The 17,089-nt window shown below is 40.7% G+C and overlaps 2 protein-coding genes and 1 long non-coding RNA gene across 11 annotated transcripts in view; 2 read left to right on the top strand and 1 right to left on the bottom strand.

Annotated features, from left to right (window-relative positions):
* The window catches only part of LOC114571382 (probable E3 ubiquitin-protein ligase HERC1), a 42,410-nt gene extending 37,229 nt beyond the window's left edge, over window positions 1-5,181 (top strand). For all 9 annotated transcript variants that reach the window (XM_028602288.1, XM_028602289.1, XM_028602291.1 and 6 more), the window contains 12 exons: window positions 467-589; window positions 796-898; window positions 1,463-1,632; window positions 1,747-1,885; window positions 2,031-2,200; window positions 2,372-2,541; window positions 2,741-2,906; window positions 3,012-3,088; window positions 3,182-3,434; window positions 3,700-3,852; window positions 4,225-4,530; window positions 4,639-5,181. In XM_028602288.1, the coding sequence (XP_028458089.1) occupies window positions 467-589; window positions 796-898; window positions 1,463-1,632; window positions 1,747-1,885; window positions 2,031-2,200; window positions 2,372-2,541; window positions 2,741-2,906; window positions 3,012-3,088; window positions 3,182-3,434; window positions 3,700-3,852; window positions 4,225-4,530; window positions 4,639-4,824 (2,016 nt within the window). In that variant the 3' untranslated portion in view covers window positions 4,825-5,181. The remainder of the gene's footprint in view (window positions 1-466; window positions 590-795; window positions 899-1,462; window positions 1,633-1,746; window positions 1,886-2,030; window positions 2,201-2,371; window positions 2,542-2,740; window positions 2,907-3,011; window positions 3,089-3,181; window positions 3,435-3,699; window positions 3,853-4,224; window positions 4,531-4,638) is intronic.
* Window positions 3,955-6,777, bottom strand: LOC114571386 (uncharacterized). Its single transcript, XR_003694638.1, has 3 exons — window positions 6,612-6,777; window positions 4,668-4,914; window positions 3,955-4,559 (listed from the first exon to the last, which is right to left on the bottom strand). It is a non-coding gene; the product is annotated as an uncharacterized LOC114571386 (long non-coding RNA).
* The window catches only part of hcn1 (hyperpolarization activated cyclic nucleotide-gated potassium channel 1), a 107,412-nt gene continuing 96,096 nt past the window's right edge, over window positions 5,774-17,089 (top strand). Inside the window, exon 1 of the mRNA XM_028602296.1 lies at window positions 5,774-6,229. The gene's annotated coding sequence lies outside the window, so the exon portion shown is untranslated. The remainder of the gene's footprint in view (window positions 6,230-17,089) is intronic.

The following is a 17,089-nucleotide window of genomic DNA, read 5'->3' as shown; positions in this document are numbered from 1 at the left end:
ACTAGTAGGCTAACGTTACGTTTGAGTGGATAGCTAGCGCGAGACGCTGAAATGGATGCCAATAAGATTCTGAATGGAAAGTTTACTTTTAAAAAGTTGCCAACTGGTTCCATTGACAACACCAAAGGGATCTGTGTGTTTTGTCGTGAACTGAGCTATCATCGCAGCACGTCCAGTCTGAAATACCACTTGATGACCAAGCACACAGCTGATGCCCCCTCGTCAAAGCCAAGCGACAACAGCACAAAGCAAGCCGGTCCACTTTTCCATGTTGATAAGAGCATTAAAATGAGAAAAAATAATGGGACAAAAAGAAATCAAGGGACATTTAGAATAGATAAAAATGTGCGATTAATTGCAAGTTAACTATGACATTAATGTGATTAATCGCGATTAAATATTTTAATCGTTTGACAGCACTAATTAAGATATAACTCAACAAAGCTAACTTGGTTACCTTTTTCAGGTGTCCTGTGGTCTGAACCACACACTAGTGCTTTCCCTCGATGGCATGGTTGTGTGGGCATTTGGAGATGGGGATTATGGCAAATTGGGAACAGGTTCCTCTACAGCAAAATACTACCCTCAGGTAAGTTAACAGTGACAAAGGCCCAAAATCAGGAGTCCTCAAAAGAAAAAACACAGGTTCACATTTATGTTATGTACCTGGTTATGGTGAATACCAGTCATGCTTATTATTATTTTGTATCCATTGCTTTATTCACTTATTTTAATTTTAATTGAGTGCTTTTAGTAGTATAGATGAAATAGTATCTTTGTTGTTGCTATTTTCAGAAAGTAGAGCAGCTTTGCAACAAGGGAATTAAGAAGGTCAGTTGTGGAACTCAGTTCTCTGTGGCGTTGGCCTCTGATGGACATGTTTACACATTTGGACAAGGTACGTTTTATTGTGAAAGTGGATTGTAAAGATGTTGTACGGTGTGTATCCATTTGGTTTTTTGAAAAACCTACAATCTTTCTTACTTATGTCATAATAACTATGCACCAACTTTTTTAAGTGTAAATTATTTGATTGGAAATTCTTAAACTGACCCTTCAAAAAACACAAACACACAAAGATTTGTATTTACATCTAAAAAGTGTAACATTGTTTGTACTTATTGTATTGCTGTCTGCCACAGTGTCTTTTCTTGATGCTATGACTTAGACCTGAGCCCCACATTTTCAAATCTGACACATTGGATATTTAGGTAATTAAAAACATTTAACATTTGTTTTCTGGGTCTTTTGGACAATGACTATTATGTGTCATGATGTGCAACATTTCTGAACTGTATGCTAGTTACCTCACAAAAAAAGACACAGAGGGAATGTTCTCCTCAAAATCTCTCTAAATCAATTCACCAACTTACTTGGCACAAGCATGCTGCATGCAGAAATAATATACAATTTTCTTCGTTTAAATATGCCGATGTGTTAATTCCTCCTGTTCATCACTCAGAGCGTCTGATCGGCCTGCCGGACTCTATGCTGAAGAATAAATCCTGCCCCCAGGTGGTACCGTCACTGGAGGGGCTGTTTATAGAAGACATTGCCGTGGGCTGTGAACATGTGCTAGCCCTGTCTTCCACTGGAGATGTTTACGCCTGGGGCTGCAACAGCGAGGGACAGGTAAACATCTTCCTCTAGAACAAAATGATACACTTTGACAATCTGAAGTTTGCTTTTATTTGACATCAGAAACACTATTGTTGTCATATGTGTGTGTGTGTGTGTGTGTTCCAGCTTGGCCTTGGACACTCCAACCCAGTGAAGGAGCCCACGCTCATAACAGCCCTCCAGGGGAAAAACATCAGACAGATCTCTGCAGGCCGCTGCCACAGTTCAGCTTGGACCACCCCCTCTACCTCGATGAAAAACTCAGGTATACACACACACACACACACACACACACACACACACACACACACAGCGACCTACAGTACATGTACACACGCAAATACTCTTTGTACCTCTGATCCATAAAAGAGTGTACACTTAGGACTCCCATTTCTCATCTTTATCTCCAGGTGGCTGTGGAAGTTTCCAGCTAGGCCTTCCCCAGTCTGTTCCTCCCCAGTACAACACTCTGAAAGACTGCAGCCCCGATGTCCTCAGCATGCGTCTTAGGGTACTCTACCACTTTTCTGATCTCATGTACAAGTCCTGGAGGCTGCTCAACCTGGATGCCAAGAATCCGGTAAACTTTGATACCATTTTCTTCCTTTTTTTGATATGTTAAGAGGACAAAATGTTAGGAAAACAACATTTGAATTCCTGCTAATAATAATGCACCTGTTGCTTGTTAGTTCTCTCTGTGCTTCACTGTAATTTTATTTTTATTTTATTTCCTGTCCTGCACTCTATCCAGGTATCCACATCACGCTATAGTTCAGGGACGACAGCCATCCTCCGGGGTGATCTCAGAGGTCTTCTATCACCCAAGGTCAACACTCTGCCTCTAGTACGCTCCATTGGCAGAACAATGACCCAGGGCAAAACATATGGGCCACAGATCACTGTAAAACGAATTTCCACAAGGTAAGGATGACCATGATATACAGTCCATTGGCATAATCTGTATGTCTTCAGGGATCAGCTGGTGGAAAAACAGCCCAAAAGAACCAGCCAGCAGGGCTTATTTCCATTTTAGGACTTGTGTCTGGCACCTTGGTTGTGTTATACAGTATCTGATTGTATTTGTTCATCAAAACTTTGTCCCTCCCTCACACTCCCACAGAGGGCGTTCGAGCAAGCCCATCTTTGTGCAGATCGCAAAGCAAGTGGTGTCCCTGAATCCTCTGGAGCTGCGGCTTCCATCCCGAGCCTGGAAGGTCAAGCTTGTCGGAGAGGGAGCTGACGATGCCGGAGGAGTGTTTGATGACACCATCACTGAGATGTGCCAGGTAGGATGGAAACCACATAAAGAAGCTCTACAGAGATAGCTAAAAATGCAGCATGGACTATTCGCTTTATTTTTAAATTGACAAATTACAATGTGTTTTCACCAGGAGCTGCAGTCTGGTGTGGTGGATCTTCTGATTCATACTCCCAACAGCTTTGCAGATGTGGGCAGTAACACTGACAGGTGCGCATGTTGTAGTTATCTTTTGATATTCACCAGCAGAAACAGTACCCCTACCTAAAGCATAACAAAACATCTAAAATTGTGCCCTCACAGGTTCCTGTTGAACCCAGCAGCACTCTCAGAAGATCACATAGTCCAGTTTCGCTTCCTGGGCATCCTCATGGCTGTGGCTATCCGCACTAAGAAACCTCTGGACTTACACCTGGCTCCTTGGGTGTGGAAACAGCTGTGCTCGATGCCATTGGGAGGGCCTGACCTAGAGGAGGTGGACCTGCTCACCTATCGCACCCTCCAAGGCATCCTTCACCTGGATAACAGTGGAATCACAGAGGATAACTTCCATGTGGTGAGATGCTATGCTAATCTTCTTCTTGCAGAGTTTACTTACTTCTTTTTTATTCTCTGTTTTCCAACCTCTCACTTCCTTTTTCTATGCTATCCACTGTGACATTAGTGCATATATAGGTCCCGGGCATGTGTGTGTATTTCAGGCCTGTGTGTAATGTGTGTAACAACAGAGTGTAAAATGTAATTTCCCCTTGGAGGATTGATAAAGTATGTCTTTTTCTAACCTTTTTTCCACTCCTGTCATACTGTATCTCCCTCTGAAGATGATTCCACTAGACTCGTTTATGGCCCACAGTGCAGATGGAAGGCTGGTACCTATAGTTCCTGGAGGTCAAAACATCTCTCTGACTTTTGCCAACCGGACTGAATATGTGGAGAGAGCTCTGGACTACAGGCTGCATGAAATAGATTCACAGGTTTGAAGGGTTGAACTGTTGGAGAATGATTTTGGTGTATTTCGCAGACCTGTTTGGATGTAACCTGTAAACATGCAAACTGCTACAGTGCATTTCTTTAGGATACACAAAAAAATACACCTTAAATACATTTTTTTTAACTAAATTTACCAAACGGACCTGACCCACATAGACAATATTTGTATACAATAAAAACATTGGCGTGGCTTTCTCTCGACTGTATCTGAAACTTATCCATTTTAAACACCCAGTCTGCCTTACAGGTTCCATTAGTGCTCACTAGACAGTACAGACAACACTGTTTGTTGTGCTGTTGTTGTTCCCTTTATCTTGTCTTCAGAAGTATCAAAGCTGACGTTCTGTTGTGTCCAGGTGGCAGCAGTCAGAGAGGGCATGTCCACCATCATCCCTGTGCCCCTCCTCTCCCTGCTGACAGCACAGCAGCTGGAGCAGCTGGTCTGTGGCCTGCCAGAGGTCTCTGTTGAGATGCTAAAGAAGCTGGTGCGTTACCGTGACATCACCGAGAGCCACCAGCTTATTGGTTGGTTTTGGCAGAGCTTGGAGGAGTTCACCAATGAGGAGCGAGTGCTGTTCCTACGTTTTGTGTCTGGCCGGTCCAGGTTGCCTTCCAACCCAGCTGATATCACGCAGAAGTTCCAAATCATCAAGGTTGATAGGGTGAGGTCATCACTAACGAATTACCAAGCCTGTTCACAAAGACAAACATATTAACAGTACAAACAATACAAACAATACACTTTTTTTCCCCCTTATCATTTCCTTCAGCCTGTCAATGGCCTTCCTACTGCACAGACCTGCTTCTTCCTGTTTCGCCTGCCCCCGTACACGAGCCAGGCCATCCTCGCAGAGCGTCTGCGTTACTCCATCCACAACTGCCCCTCCATCGACATGGACAACTACATGCTGACCCACAACACCGACCCAGCAGACAGCTCCGACACCGAGGACTGAAGCGGCCAGCTGTGGTCAACCTGGTGATGAATGTATCTTCTCCCATGCCATGCACATTATGCACTGAACACAGATTTGTATTCGCCAAACCTGTAAGGTAGTGTACTGTTTATATGTTGGTTGATTTAAAGATATGTGTAGTTTTGGTTTTCCAAATGTGCAAGGTGTTGTAATTACTGCAGTGCTTACTCTGAATCCAAACTACAGGGATACAGAATAAGATTTTTAAAAAATATAGGTAAATAAGTCACAATAAAAGGAGTTAATGTGCCTGTTTGTTTGAAAATATGTAATAATTTAATGACCTGTCCCACACAGGCACTATTATTGTAAAATAAAAGAGTGTTTAAATAAGGATTTTGGAGTGTTGTATAATCTCTGAATCCATTTTTTCTGAAAATATATACCACAAGTACATACATTCAGATTATGAATTAAGTGAATATCCTATTAAGTAAGTGAATACAAAAGCTTGCTTGTCTTTTGTTGCAGTATGGAATTTCAATACAGGACCCAACTGCATATTGTGCATAGACCATATGCTATATACTGTAGATCTTAGACCAGCTAAAAAAAAAACGTGAAACGGAAGTGTTAATGAGTAGGCTATGAATAAAGCCCCACCTTCTGGCAGCAGAAAGAAGTGGTTTTTTTTGTGGGACAAAATAATTACAAATAATAATTCTTCATTAATGCATGACATAAAACATCCTCGATTGCTGCTGCATTATTCTACAATTACAAGGATATAGTAGTTTTAAAATGATGGCCGAGGCTGTGTGGCTAGCAATGTCACGTGCCAAAAGTGTGGGAAAACAACAATAGCCTATTCGTGCTCAGCCTTCGGCAATGAAAGCGGATGGCACAAATTCTATGCAATGTTGTGAGGCTCTTAATCATGGATGTATTAAGCTCTTAATACATCATGGGCCGATTGCCTTTTGTCACGGTGCCATCTGATTGGCTGTTTGCCAAGTAGGCCTAGCAACCACGCAAGTATACTTGCTCGTGGTTGTCAGAAGTTATGGTAGTAGAGAAGATAGTGGTCACCAGGGGCGGTGTGTGGATTGTCTTCTACAGAATTAAATGTGAAAGTCTGATTTTTGAAGAAAGTAGTTAAGATTAACCATATATGTGCCCACCAGTCGTGGGATACTGTTATAAAACAGAGTGGTTCTCCGGAGGGTAAATGGCTAACAGCTAACGTTAGCTTCCCGTGTGTGTTCGCCGGAGGTTGCGTGGGTTCCATAATAACGCGGTGGGACCATTGACATGGGACCTGCCTGGTCAAGAACCTTATATATATGTCAATGTCAAGAACAGACCAAGGATCTTTCTGAGAAGATTACGAAACATGAAAGCAGCAGGAAACGCGCACACACACAAATGGGGACAATGATAACAGGTATGTTATCTATTATTACCTGTAAACTGTGTTTGACGTGTAAATATCGCATCACATAAAAGTGTGTAATTTTCTTGTTTTGCATCTGTTCAAAGTAGTTGTTGCCCCACCCAGAGCCATAGAGATACTTGCATACATACATATATATTATGTATATGTAAATATATATATGGCAGAATTTATATACATAGAGATGTCTTTCTCTTTCACTCTGGCCCCACCTAAACACGCGATAGATCTTTGAATCTGCCCACCACATCAGTGTATGATATCATGCAAATATGTTCCTGAGCTATATTTGACATACTATAGTTGGTCAAAGTCTATATTAAGAGCAGAAACCTAATTAGGAACATCATTTCTAATGTTGTGGTCCGTCAACCTTCAATAAATTGGCTTGTTCGAGATGAGCCAGGTCTACGCAGAATCGTTCACCGGCGCCCAGTTGATTTCCCGTCGGAAAAAGAACGTAACCACGTTGCATAAGCATGTCCTCCTGGCCAATAAATCCATCCATGCAATAAATGCTATTGTGCCTGGAAGCGAATGTACAAATCCTACTATAGTAGGATTTGTAAATTCGCTTCCTGGCAAGAGGAAGAGGCGTGGCCACCTGGATGCTCTTACTGCGGCCAAAACTCCTAAGGTCAGTCACGAGACTTTGTTGACATAATGTGTAGAGGATAGGTTAAAGCAGGGATCTTCAACAGGGGGTCCGGGACCCCTAGGGGGGTCTCAGAGTCAATGCAGGGGGGCCTCCAAATAATTGTTAATTTTTAATAAAAGATTTTTCGAAAATTAAAGTCTTAACATGAATCCAGCATATCATTAGCAAATATAAATCGCCACTGCTTACTGGCCTATTGAGAATGTCGAGACAGAGATGTCACTACACAGTGCCCCGCCCCTTCCGCCATTTTGGGAGGCTACCCGCCATATGTCAATGGCCAGAACCGTTCATTGTTTGTATCGGTAGCAGAGGAGGTTGTTGCAATTCCTCACTATTTTTAAATGCCTGGAAAAAACTGCTTTGTAAAAAAAAAAAAAATGCTCCAGTGTCTCACACGATTGTCGTGGAAACTGTAGGAACCATGTGTTAAAGTTTTTTCGTTTCCCTACATGGAAAAAGCATGAAGGAGAGCATGTCTCTCCGATGTGACAAGGAGAAGTCGGATTTCTTGGGTGGCTGCAAATAGAAGAAAGGACCTTTCTCTGGTCCAGCACAGAGACCGCACACTGACTGGAAAGGATCCCTACAGAGAGAGACCTTTTAGTTAAAGAGTAAGATCCTTTTAGTTTAACATCAAACATCCCTAAAATCACCATCACCAAACTCCACCAGACTCCATGTAAATAATCAGGACTTTTAGCGTGTATAGAGCCAGCATATCTCGATATGTAAATGAGTGAATTAAGGGTTTATTTCAACCAAACCACAGTGGTGATTGTTGGAACAGTGGAAAGACGAACCAAGACGGCTTTTGGTAGTTTTATTTAGATTCTGTCCACTTAAAATGAAGTGTGTTTTTCGATGGTAAAAGTACTGATGGCATAACTACTGATGAGTCTGGTGGAGTTTGGTGATGGTGATTTCGGGGCTGTTTCATGTTAAACTAAAAGGATCTTACTCTTTAAGTAAAAGGTCTATCTCTGTAGGGATCCTTTCCATAATGTTGTCACACACTTAGAATAATAATCTGAGTCTGTCAGCGGCAAAAACTGAACTTTTAGTGGATGCTAACTGATTAATATACTGGACCAGTTTCAGAGGTTGTTGTTCCTATCAGTTTATCTCTGTAAGGGCCCTTTTCTTTCGCTGCCTTCTTCATTTTCTCGTAATTTCTCTGTTTAAACCATGGATGTATTAAGAGAACAAGACGCCTTAACGATAATTCCTTGAGCAGTCTTTCCAGCTCCATGTCTGTGTCGCGCTGACACTGTTGCCCCTGGCAACCGATAGTGTAGGATCCCAAAATGGTGGACGGACTCAGACACCTCCCAAATCGTGACGTATGTCCTCATTCTCAATAGGTAAGGTAGTCACTAAGATAGCCACTGACAGATACAGTTAATCCTAAGCATTCACTGTGTATATTTAACATTAAAACATGATTTATAAAATAATGCCAAAAATTATTAGGCTATTTTACTGTAATAGCTTAGTATTCTATGCAAAAAAAGAAGGTAGGCCTATGTATAAAGGCTTTAGGCCACCCTAAACAGGCCCAGTTTAATATGCAACTTCATTTTTAAACAATATACTGTATGTAGTAGGAGGTCCCTGCTCAATCTCTCTTTCAGTTAAGGGGTCCTTGGCTTAAAAAACGTAGACCCCTGGGTTAAAGGATTGCATCATTCAAGGTAAAACCGTGGTGATGGTCTGAGTGAGGTCAAAATAGATCCTCACGAGATCAAGGCAGCCGCAGGTTTGAGACGCAGGCAGCGCAGCTGCTTTTCACTGGCTGCAAGATCCAGGCGGCCCTAGGGTATGCTGGGAAACGCCTGCCTCTTGGCTGATCTAACAGCTGATTGGTTCAGAATTGACTCAACTGACGTTTTATATAAACTTTTTATTCTTTTTGAATTGGAGGGATTTAAATTGCTATTTGTCTGATTTAAAGGCTTATTCTCTACAAACCACGTGTGGCTGATAGTTACATTTAGAAGTCAGAGAGACTAAATCCGTTCAGATTACAGATCATCTACAGTGTGTTGTTAAAGCAACACCAAAGATTCTTTTGTACCTTTTTTAAAATAATGTCAGCGGCACTTCTGCATTCGCTTTGCGGCCCTCTACCGGCTATAACCGCACTATGCAAGTTTGCCAGATCGGGTAGCGGATCTGTAGTTCCAATGAGACATACGACCGTGGTAATGCACAATTCTGCTTCCAACCTGTAGGGGGACCGAAGAGGAAAAGTGCTTTTGCTTTAATTAAAATAAAAAACAGATCGCATGTAAAGCATTTTGACAGCTACTCTGTCATAATAAAAACAACTGGAGTCTGTGTACAAGCTGATGGGTCTGATAACATTTTATTAAATCGGACCTAACAAGATGTGAGTGTTTCTGTGACTTTCTGTTCAGCCTGAAGGCTGCTGGAATCGGCTGGAAACTGTCTGACTTGACAGCGGATTTTTGTCACCGCCCCGGGCTGCTGCTAAACTGCTCTTGTCCGCTTTACAGCCAAGGCACAGTTTATCTCGAACGGGCCTATTATAATGCCCAAAATTAGTAACCTGACGCGTCAGATGATTGTGTGATCCCGCGATTCTCGCGTGGTCTCGTCAGCTGCCATCACTCGCGAGATCTCTCAGCTGCCATGCAAGGTGAATTAGGGCACCGCAGGATAAAGATGATGCAGTAATTTGTGAGCGAAAATAATCGGAAAAGGTATTGCTATGTGGGTTTATGTGCTTAACATGACTTAAAAGTACCACACAAAAAACATTAATTTGGTTGAAGAAACGCACTGGAAAACCATTTCTCGAAGAAAATGCTAGGGAATATTACATGTTGCATTATGTACTAAAACATTGACTTGACAACAAGTGTCTGCTATGCTTTGAGCTAAATGCTAATGTCAGCATGCTAACATACGCACGATGATGATGCTAAGATGTTAAAGTGTGGCAGCAACATTTTTCGCATTTTAGTTTAGTTAAAATAGTAGAATGTATTGGCTGGGAGCTATGTATATCTGTACACAATTTGGTGCCAATCCATCAAGTAGATGTTATCACTCAATAAGTGAAAACTTTGACCTGCTGGTGGAGCTAGTATGTTTCACCTCTCTGAGGAAAAACTGTTAGTGTGTGTAGTGTAGAAATTAGTGTGTTTATGTAGAAAACCAGCATTCAGATTAAAGAAGCCGGTTGAGGAAACGGGTTTTCAGGGCCTTCTTTGTTACATTTCTATTTACACACAGCAACTTCCCTTATTACAAAATAGATCTTAATTAAATTCCCCTGAGTCTAATGTTGTCCTGAGTCCGTGCAGCTGGTGCGTCTGCAATTTGTCTGTGCTAGTGAGAGGTACGTCTTCTGTGACCTTATTACCCATCTGTTTCCCTTTGTGCTGTTTGGCCACTAACGCAGAATTCAACCTGCAGTCAGCAGCCCTGTAGCTCAGAGAGGGAGGCTTGATCATGAGAGCCCTCGGTATAAATATAACTTCCATCTATCAACTTAAAAAGTATACACAATTTAGAAAGTCCAAGGCAGAAAAAATATCAGGGATTTCTTTTCAAACATTTTGTACAACTGAATTAAACTAGTCTTCTAGTTATTGCTACTTTGCTGCAGGTGTAAATTCAGTTACAATATAATAAATCCTACTGCAAATGTGTGCAGACACCAGACTGTAAAAATAATGGTCGAAGCTTCCGGCACTGCTAATTTCTAGCAATCGCCACTGGTTGCATTAGAAAAAAAGAAGTCTGTTTCTATAGAAGTCTATGGGAAAATGACCCTACTTCTCACTTGCTTTATTACCTCTGTAAACATTTTCATAATGAGTTCATGGTCTCAATCGCAAAGTCTTCTTCAATACAGCACAATGTTCATTTTGAAAATTATGGTTCCATTTATTTTAAAATGGACTATAAAGCAGGCCATGCTTTAGGAAGCAGCCACACGCCGACTTGTCAATCCTGATCCAGGCTTAGGAATGTGTTAAGTTTGAGTTTGATGATTTTCTGTTCTGCCATACATGCAGATGAATGGCGACAGTACCCAGAGGTCCTGCCGGTAAAACTCCGCTGGATGACTCTCTTCAGAAGGGTTGAAAATCTGCAACCTTCCCTATTTAGTGTTTAGTGCAGCGCCGTTGCAGCCATAAACAACACTGGCTTGGCCACGTCATCCTCCCCAGCTTCACCCTCTCGTCAAAAATCGCCACATCGGTTGCAAAAAAACAAGATGGCGATGCCCAAACTCAAAGCTTCAAAACTGCTGTCACTGATGCTAAGTCTACTGTTTTTACAGTCTATGGTAGACACGTGAGTCATTTAGGGAGACTGGAGACACACAGGGAGGACATTACCACACACAAGATGTAATGTCCTCTCCAGTCTCACTAAATATATATTATATTCACACAAATCCAACCACAAACAAAAACCTCCTGGCTGGAATTACATGTTTGAAAAAATATTATTTTGACTGGTTTAGACCTCTTTGCCTCTTTGGGGATTTTGTGGACCTGAAAGGAACTTTAAATTCTCTGCTTTCACTGTTATTTCTTTTTCTAGCCTAGAGCATACAGTAAAAATACAAAATTTGGTTTGAATTGCAGGAATAAACTGCAGCTTACTTTGAAAATGAACAAAATGAAATCCTCTCTGCATCTGAATTAGCATATTCTTTGTTAGTGGTATCCAATCATTGTACAGGACTTTTTTCCCATTCAGATTCAATGTGCAAAATTACTGGCATACTGTAGATTGGAAACATCTAATCTCTGCAGCACTCCATTAATCATATAAGTTAATGCCTTAAAATGCCTATTTTAATATACATAGATGTATTATTACCGCAGTTGGAAAACCTTTACTCTATAGTTATTAGGAGTGGCAGATCAATACTGTCGACATACTGTAAGACTCGCTTTAGTTTTCATTATCAAATGAACAGACCTGGTTATGAATATGTAATACGTCCTATTACCACAGGAGGCCAGTCTGGTTGTTGTATTTAGATGTACAGCTACACAAAGCAAGAGAGCACTAAGAATAAGCAGAGATCGTCAGCGCACGCACGCACGCACGCACGCACGCACGCACGCACGCACGCACGCACGCACACAGATCTAGTATAACTGATGATGCGTATCACTGTCAGCTAATCTCTGTTACCTTGTTTATCCCAATCAGCTAATTTGATGTGTACAAATGGATGACAGCATACTGGATGACAAACAGTATGTGGTCAAATTACTCAAATAGTACACCTTTTAAAACACGAGAGCATTGACTCAGTGACACATGCATGTCTTTGGATTGAGATGTTCTATTTAGTTATGTATAGGTACTGAACGTGTGTGTGTAATTCAGGCCTGCATGTAAAACATAGTAATTTCCACTTGCAGGATTAATAAAGTATACATTATTATTATTATTATTATTATGTCCAAATATGTGCATCTGGCCTTAGTTTGCATCATAAACTTTTTTTTTAATGCAGGAACTGCTTGCGTGTTACCACTCTAACTAGGCCACCAAGGTTTGTTTCAACCCAGGTGCAATTTACAAAAAAATGTGTTTGCTCAGTTCAAAGAGACGCGTGTATCTCCTCATTTATCCATCTTTTTTCATACTTTAACAAAATCACAGAAAAGCTTTGTGAAGCCAAGACTGCAGGATGATCCATAATAATAAGCACGCAGCATGCTTCTACCAAGATCTAATAATGCTGGTGATTGGCTGTGTAATGTTACACGTCCTAGGGGCAGGCAGGAAAAACTACGTTACGCACAGAGATGGGGCACATAGTAGGAGCTGCAAAATAAATAAAAAGATTTGTAATTTTATTTTTGTTTTATAAAATTGGTATCGTTTAGGAACCGGTATCGAAGTCACAGTATTGGTAGGGTACCGCTATTGAAATTCTTTTTAACAATAACCAGCCCTACCCATAGAGTGGTATCAAGAGAAAATTATTTCCCCAAATGTTGAAATATTTCTTTAAATGGCATCAGCAAGGACTCTGCTAGAACTTCTCTTATAACAGCTCACCCAGGACCCTTAAACAGTAAATATCACTCATCCCTGGCATGTTCCAGGGCCCCGTACCAGCTGAATAATTTAGACTTCTTCAATACATGCAATTGTGGTTTAATCAGCTACAAAATTCAATCTCACACAAAAAGCTTGGACAATAAATATTGTGTATTTACAATACAGTGCACAAATCGAATCCAGCCAATTTGTAATATTTTTTATTTCTTTAAATAACTGTACTCTATAGCCTATATTAAAAATGACTTGACCCATTAAACATTAACCTAATGTTTTATAGTTTGTCTGCATTTAGGTGCTTGTAATAGGTCCAATAATCTAACTAATTTAACTATTTTTGCTATTAACAGTTTCCCCCCTCTTTCTTCTGTGTTATTATGAACAGATTCAGCATTAACACAGTAGAATATCACCATGTTCACAGTTACCCTCTTCTATTCAAAGACCAAATTCTTCAAGTGTTCAAAAATAACCCTAGGCTTTAAAAACAGCTTGCTTCACTGAGCATTTTATTATCTTTTAGATGTCCAAATAAAATTACACAATCACCAAAGGAAGTGCAAAGTCATTCAAATAATATATTGCTATCTCTCTTTCTCCCCCCACACACTGTTTTTCTTCAGCTTTCACTAGAAGGAGCTTAGGGAGAGAGATGCAGCACTTTTAAATTTGAAGGCTATAAAGTCCTTTTAACCGTAATAATGTGGACACAAAAGGGAATACAAATGTGCTGGTACACTGAATGATTGACTGATGATGATGATTAAGTGCAGACTTAAAAGGTAACAGTGATTTTTCTAAACTGAGCTCCACAGTTTGACTACACTGTAGTGTCACTTTCATTTCAGCTGTGTTTTACAAAGCACTTGAGATTTAAATTTTTATTTGTAGGAAAATAGTTGTTATGCCTTTGGCAGAATGAAGCAGGTCTCTCCATTCTGAATTTTTAATTAGTCAAAGGAGGGTGTGACCTACATAATCTCACTCAGGCAACACAGGAATGTGACTGCAGTCACCTAATCCCCCCCCCCCCTCCCCCTTCCCCTCCGAAATCAGAGGAACTCACTTTATCTAGACAGTGAGTGGCTGAGGGCTGCTGTGAAGACTTGGGCACTTGGGCGCGGGTCAGTGGATTGCTGAGGTAACACGGTGATGTGGGCCTTGGCTGCTAAGGGCTTGATTGAGTATCCTGGCTGGCACCCTCTCTTCTCTTATTACAGGACAGGCAGTGTGTGACCCATGTACCTCGGAGACACTTAAGACTCTGCTATGGTTTCAGTCGGTGATGTGATATGGACATGCTTGCCTGGCCTACCAACTGATATTCAGGCTGTTGTGATATGTGCCAGCCAGACCACAGGAAGGAGTTGAGGACATGGTGAAAGGCTTTAAGTCTGATTTACGGTTTGCTAAATGTGAGTTCTTGGAAGTACCAAAATGTCCAGTATCAGCCTGCACGGCTTATGAGAAAACCTTTACAGAATAGTTTGACATTTTGGGAAATACACTTAGTAGCTATATTGGCGAGAGTTGCAGTAGATGATCGATACCACTCTCGTATTTGTGCGTTAAATATGAATCAAAAGCCAACAGGCGATTAGCTTAGCTAAGCACAAACTCTGGAAGCAGGGGAAAACAGCTAGCCTGGCTCTGTCCAAAATTTGGACGGAGACTAACAAGGTTTTTATAGTCAAGATAGTCAATATACCAACTGTACAGACGTTAGCTAAAAGCTAGCTAGCAATGGCATTTCTCTCCTTTTTCTCTCGTCACATTTTTGCCTCCAACGTTTGCGTCAGTTCGCACCACCCCAGGCAAATCTTTATAACGTGCTTTGCATTTTTCTGAACACACAATAACTAAAATGCATCCACACTAGCAACTCTCTGAGGCTGTACTTTGGCATATTGGGATTTGAGATAAATGATAACATCGGCATGCTAACATGCCCCCAGTGACAGAGTTAACATTCACAAGTAGAATGTTTACCATGTTCACTATCTTATAGTATAAGCTGCTTGTAGGCAGATTTTGTTACCTTTTGACAGAGATGCTCACAAGTCTCTGAGCTTGAGTCTAAATCAAATCTCAAGTCTTAAAGCTGAGGTCAAGTCTCTAGTGGTTTTGAGTGTATCACATGCTGTGTTTCATCCAGGCTGCTCAGAACACTGCATCGTTATATCATATCATACAGTATCAGCTTTGATTAGTTGTTTGGTATAGCCTAATCAGTGTAAACAGGCTGTTGCAATATGACAAAAAACAGGAGGAATGCTATTTTGATTTGTAACATAAACTTACAGACCAAATATTGAGGTACTCAGGGTATAGATAAATATTGCTAAAATTAAAAAAATGTCACAAACAAAGCATAATGTGCACTAAATCTACATCTAATGACAGCCTATAAACTACTGTAAGTCAACACATCCCCCAGACTCTCAAACCCAGTGTAACGTTAACTAAATAAAACTGTAACATTACATGATCAACAATAAACCTGTAACTGGTTTGCAGCCAACGTTAATAATTAACGTGGCAGCCAGCGGGACGTTAATGATTACGTAATGTTAAATCCCCCCAAAAGTTTGGCAAACAAACGCTAATTGACCGTCGGAGTTTACTTCTGTAGGTCGTAGCTGCAGCAGGAAGCAAACGTTAGATGGCCAGTGCTAAGCTAAACATTCAAACATTAACATAAAAAAAACGAACATGAAGAGTTAGCAGTCCGTTACAAGACGTTTTCAGGTGCCTGATAAAATCAGACGTGGTTGAGCCTGAATCCTTTATCTTAATAGCCTACGAAATATTTAGCATTCAGCGATTCTTTTGTTTGGGCCTTGTTGTCTGAAGTTTTGAAAGCCAAAGCTTCTGATGAATGGCACAGCAGCATCTGGTTCGGTCGACATGTTTGTTGTCCTTTCTCATGTGTGGCCGGTGGCCGCGCGCAACCTGTTACGTAGGTGGGTTATAGGTTACACAGGGAGGGGAAGAACATTCAGTTCATCAGACGTTTCCATAAAAATTGTCCATGAGTCCCGCATCTCAAATCCGAGTTGAGTCTGAAGTCTTTTTAGGCAAGGCAAGGCAAGGCAGCTTTATTTATATAGCACATTTCAGCAACAGGGCAATTCAAAGTGCTTTACATAAAACATTAAAGAGCAGTTAGAAAACAATTAAAAAACAATAATAAACAAATTAAAAACATTAAAAGACAAGAATAAAATTGATAGTGCAGTATAATAATAAAAGTTACAGTGCAGTATAAGAAATTAAAGTTAATAAAATAGATTATTTAAAGAAAAGCAACATCAAAAAGATAGGTCTTTAGCTTAGATTTAAAAGAACTGAGAGTTGCAGCGGACTTACAGGTTTCTGGGAGTTTGTTCCAGATATGTGGAGCATAAAAACTGAACGCTGCTTCCCCCTGTTTAGTTCTGACTCTGGGGACAACAAGTAGACCTGTCCCAGACGACCTGAGAGGTCTGGGTGGGTCATAATGTAGTAACAGATCAAAAATGTATTTTGGCCCTAAACCGTTTAGTGATTTATAAACCAGTAAAAGTATTTTGAAATTAATTCTTTGAGGCACTGGAAGCCAGTGTAGAGACTTCAGTACTGGAGTGATGTGATCCACTTTCTTGGTCTTAGTGAGGACTCGAGCAGCAGCGTTTTGAATCAGTTGCAGCTGTCTGATTTGATTTTTTAGGGAGACCTGTAAAGACACCGTTAACAGTAGTCAAGTCTACTGAAGATAAAAGCATGGACAAGTTTTTCCAGATCCTGCTGAGACATAAGCCCTTTAACCCTTGATATATTTTTAAGGTGATAATAGGCAGATTTTTTAATTATGTTAATGTGGCTTTTAAAATTTAGGTCTGAGTCCATGACTACACCAAGATTTCTTGCTTTGTCTGTTGTTTTTAACATTGTCGTTTGAAGCTGAGCGCTGACTTTCAATCGTTCCTCTTTTGCTCCAAAAACAACCACCTCCGTTTTTTCTTCATTTAATTTAAGAAAGTTCTGGCACATCCAATCATTAATCTGTTCAATGCACATATTTAATTGTTGTATTGGGCTATAGTTCCCTGGCGATAAGGTTATGTAAATTTGTGTGTCATCCG

Source organism: Perca flavescens, chromosome 16, assembly GCF_004354835.1.
Source record: "Perca flavescens isolate YP-PL-M2 chromosome 16, PFLA_1.0, whole genome shotgun sequence".
Taxonomy (NCBI): domain Eukaryota; kingdom Metazoa; phylum Chordata; class Actinopteri; order Perciformes; family Percidae; genus Perca; species Perca flavescens.
Note: the sequence above shows the minus strand (reverse complement) of the source record. Positions and strands in the feature narration are given on the sequence as shown.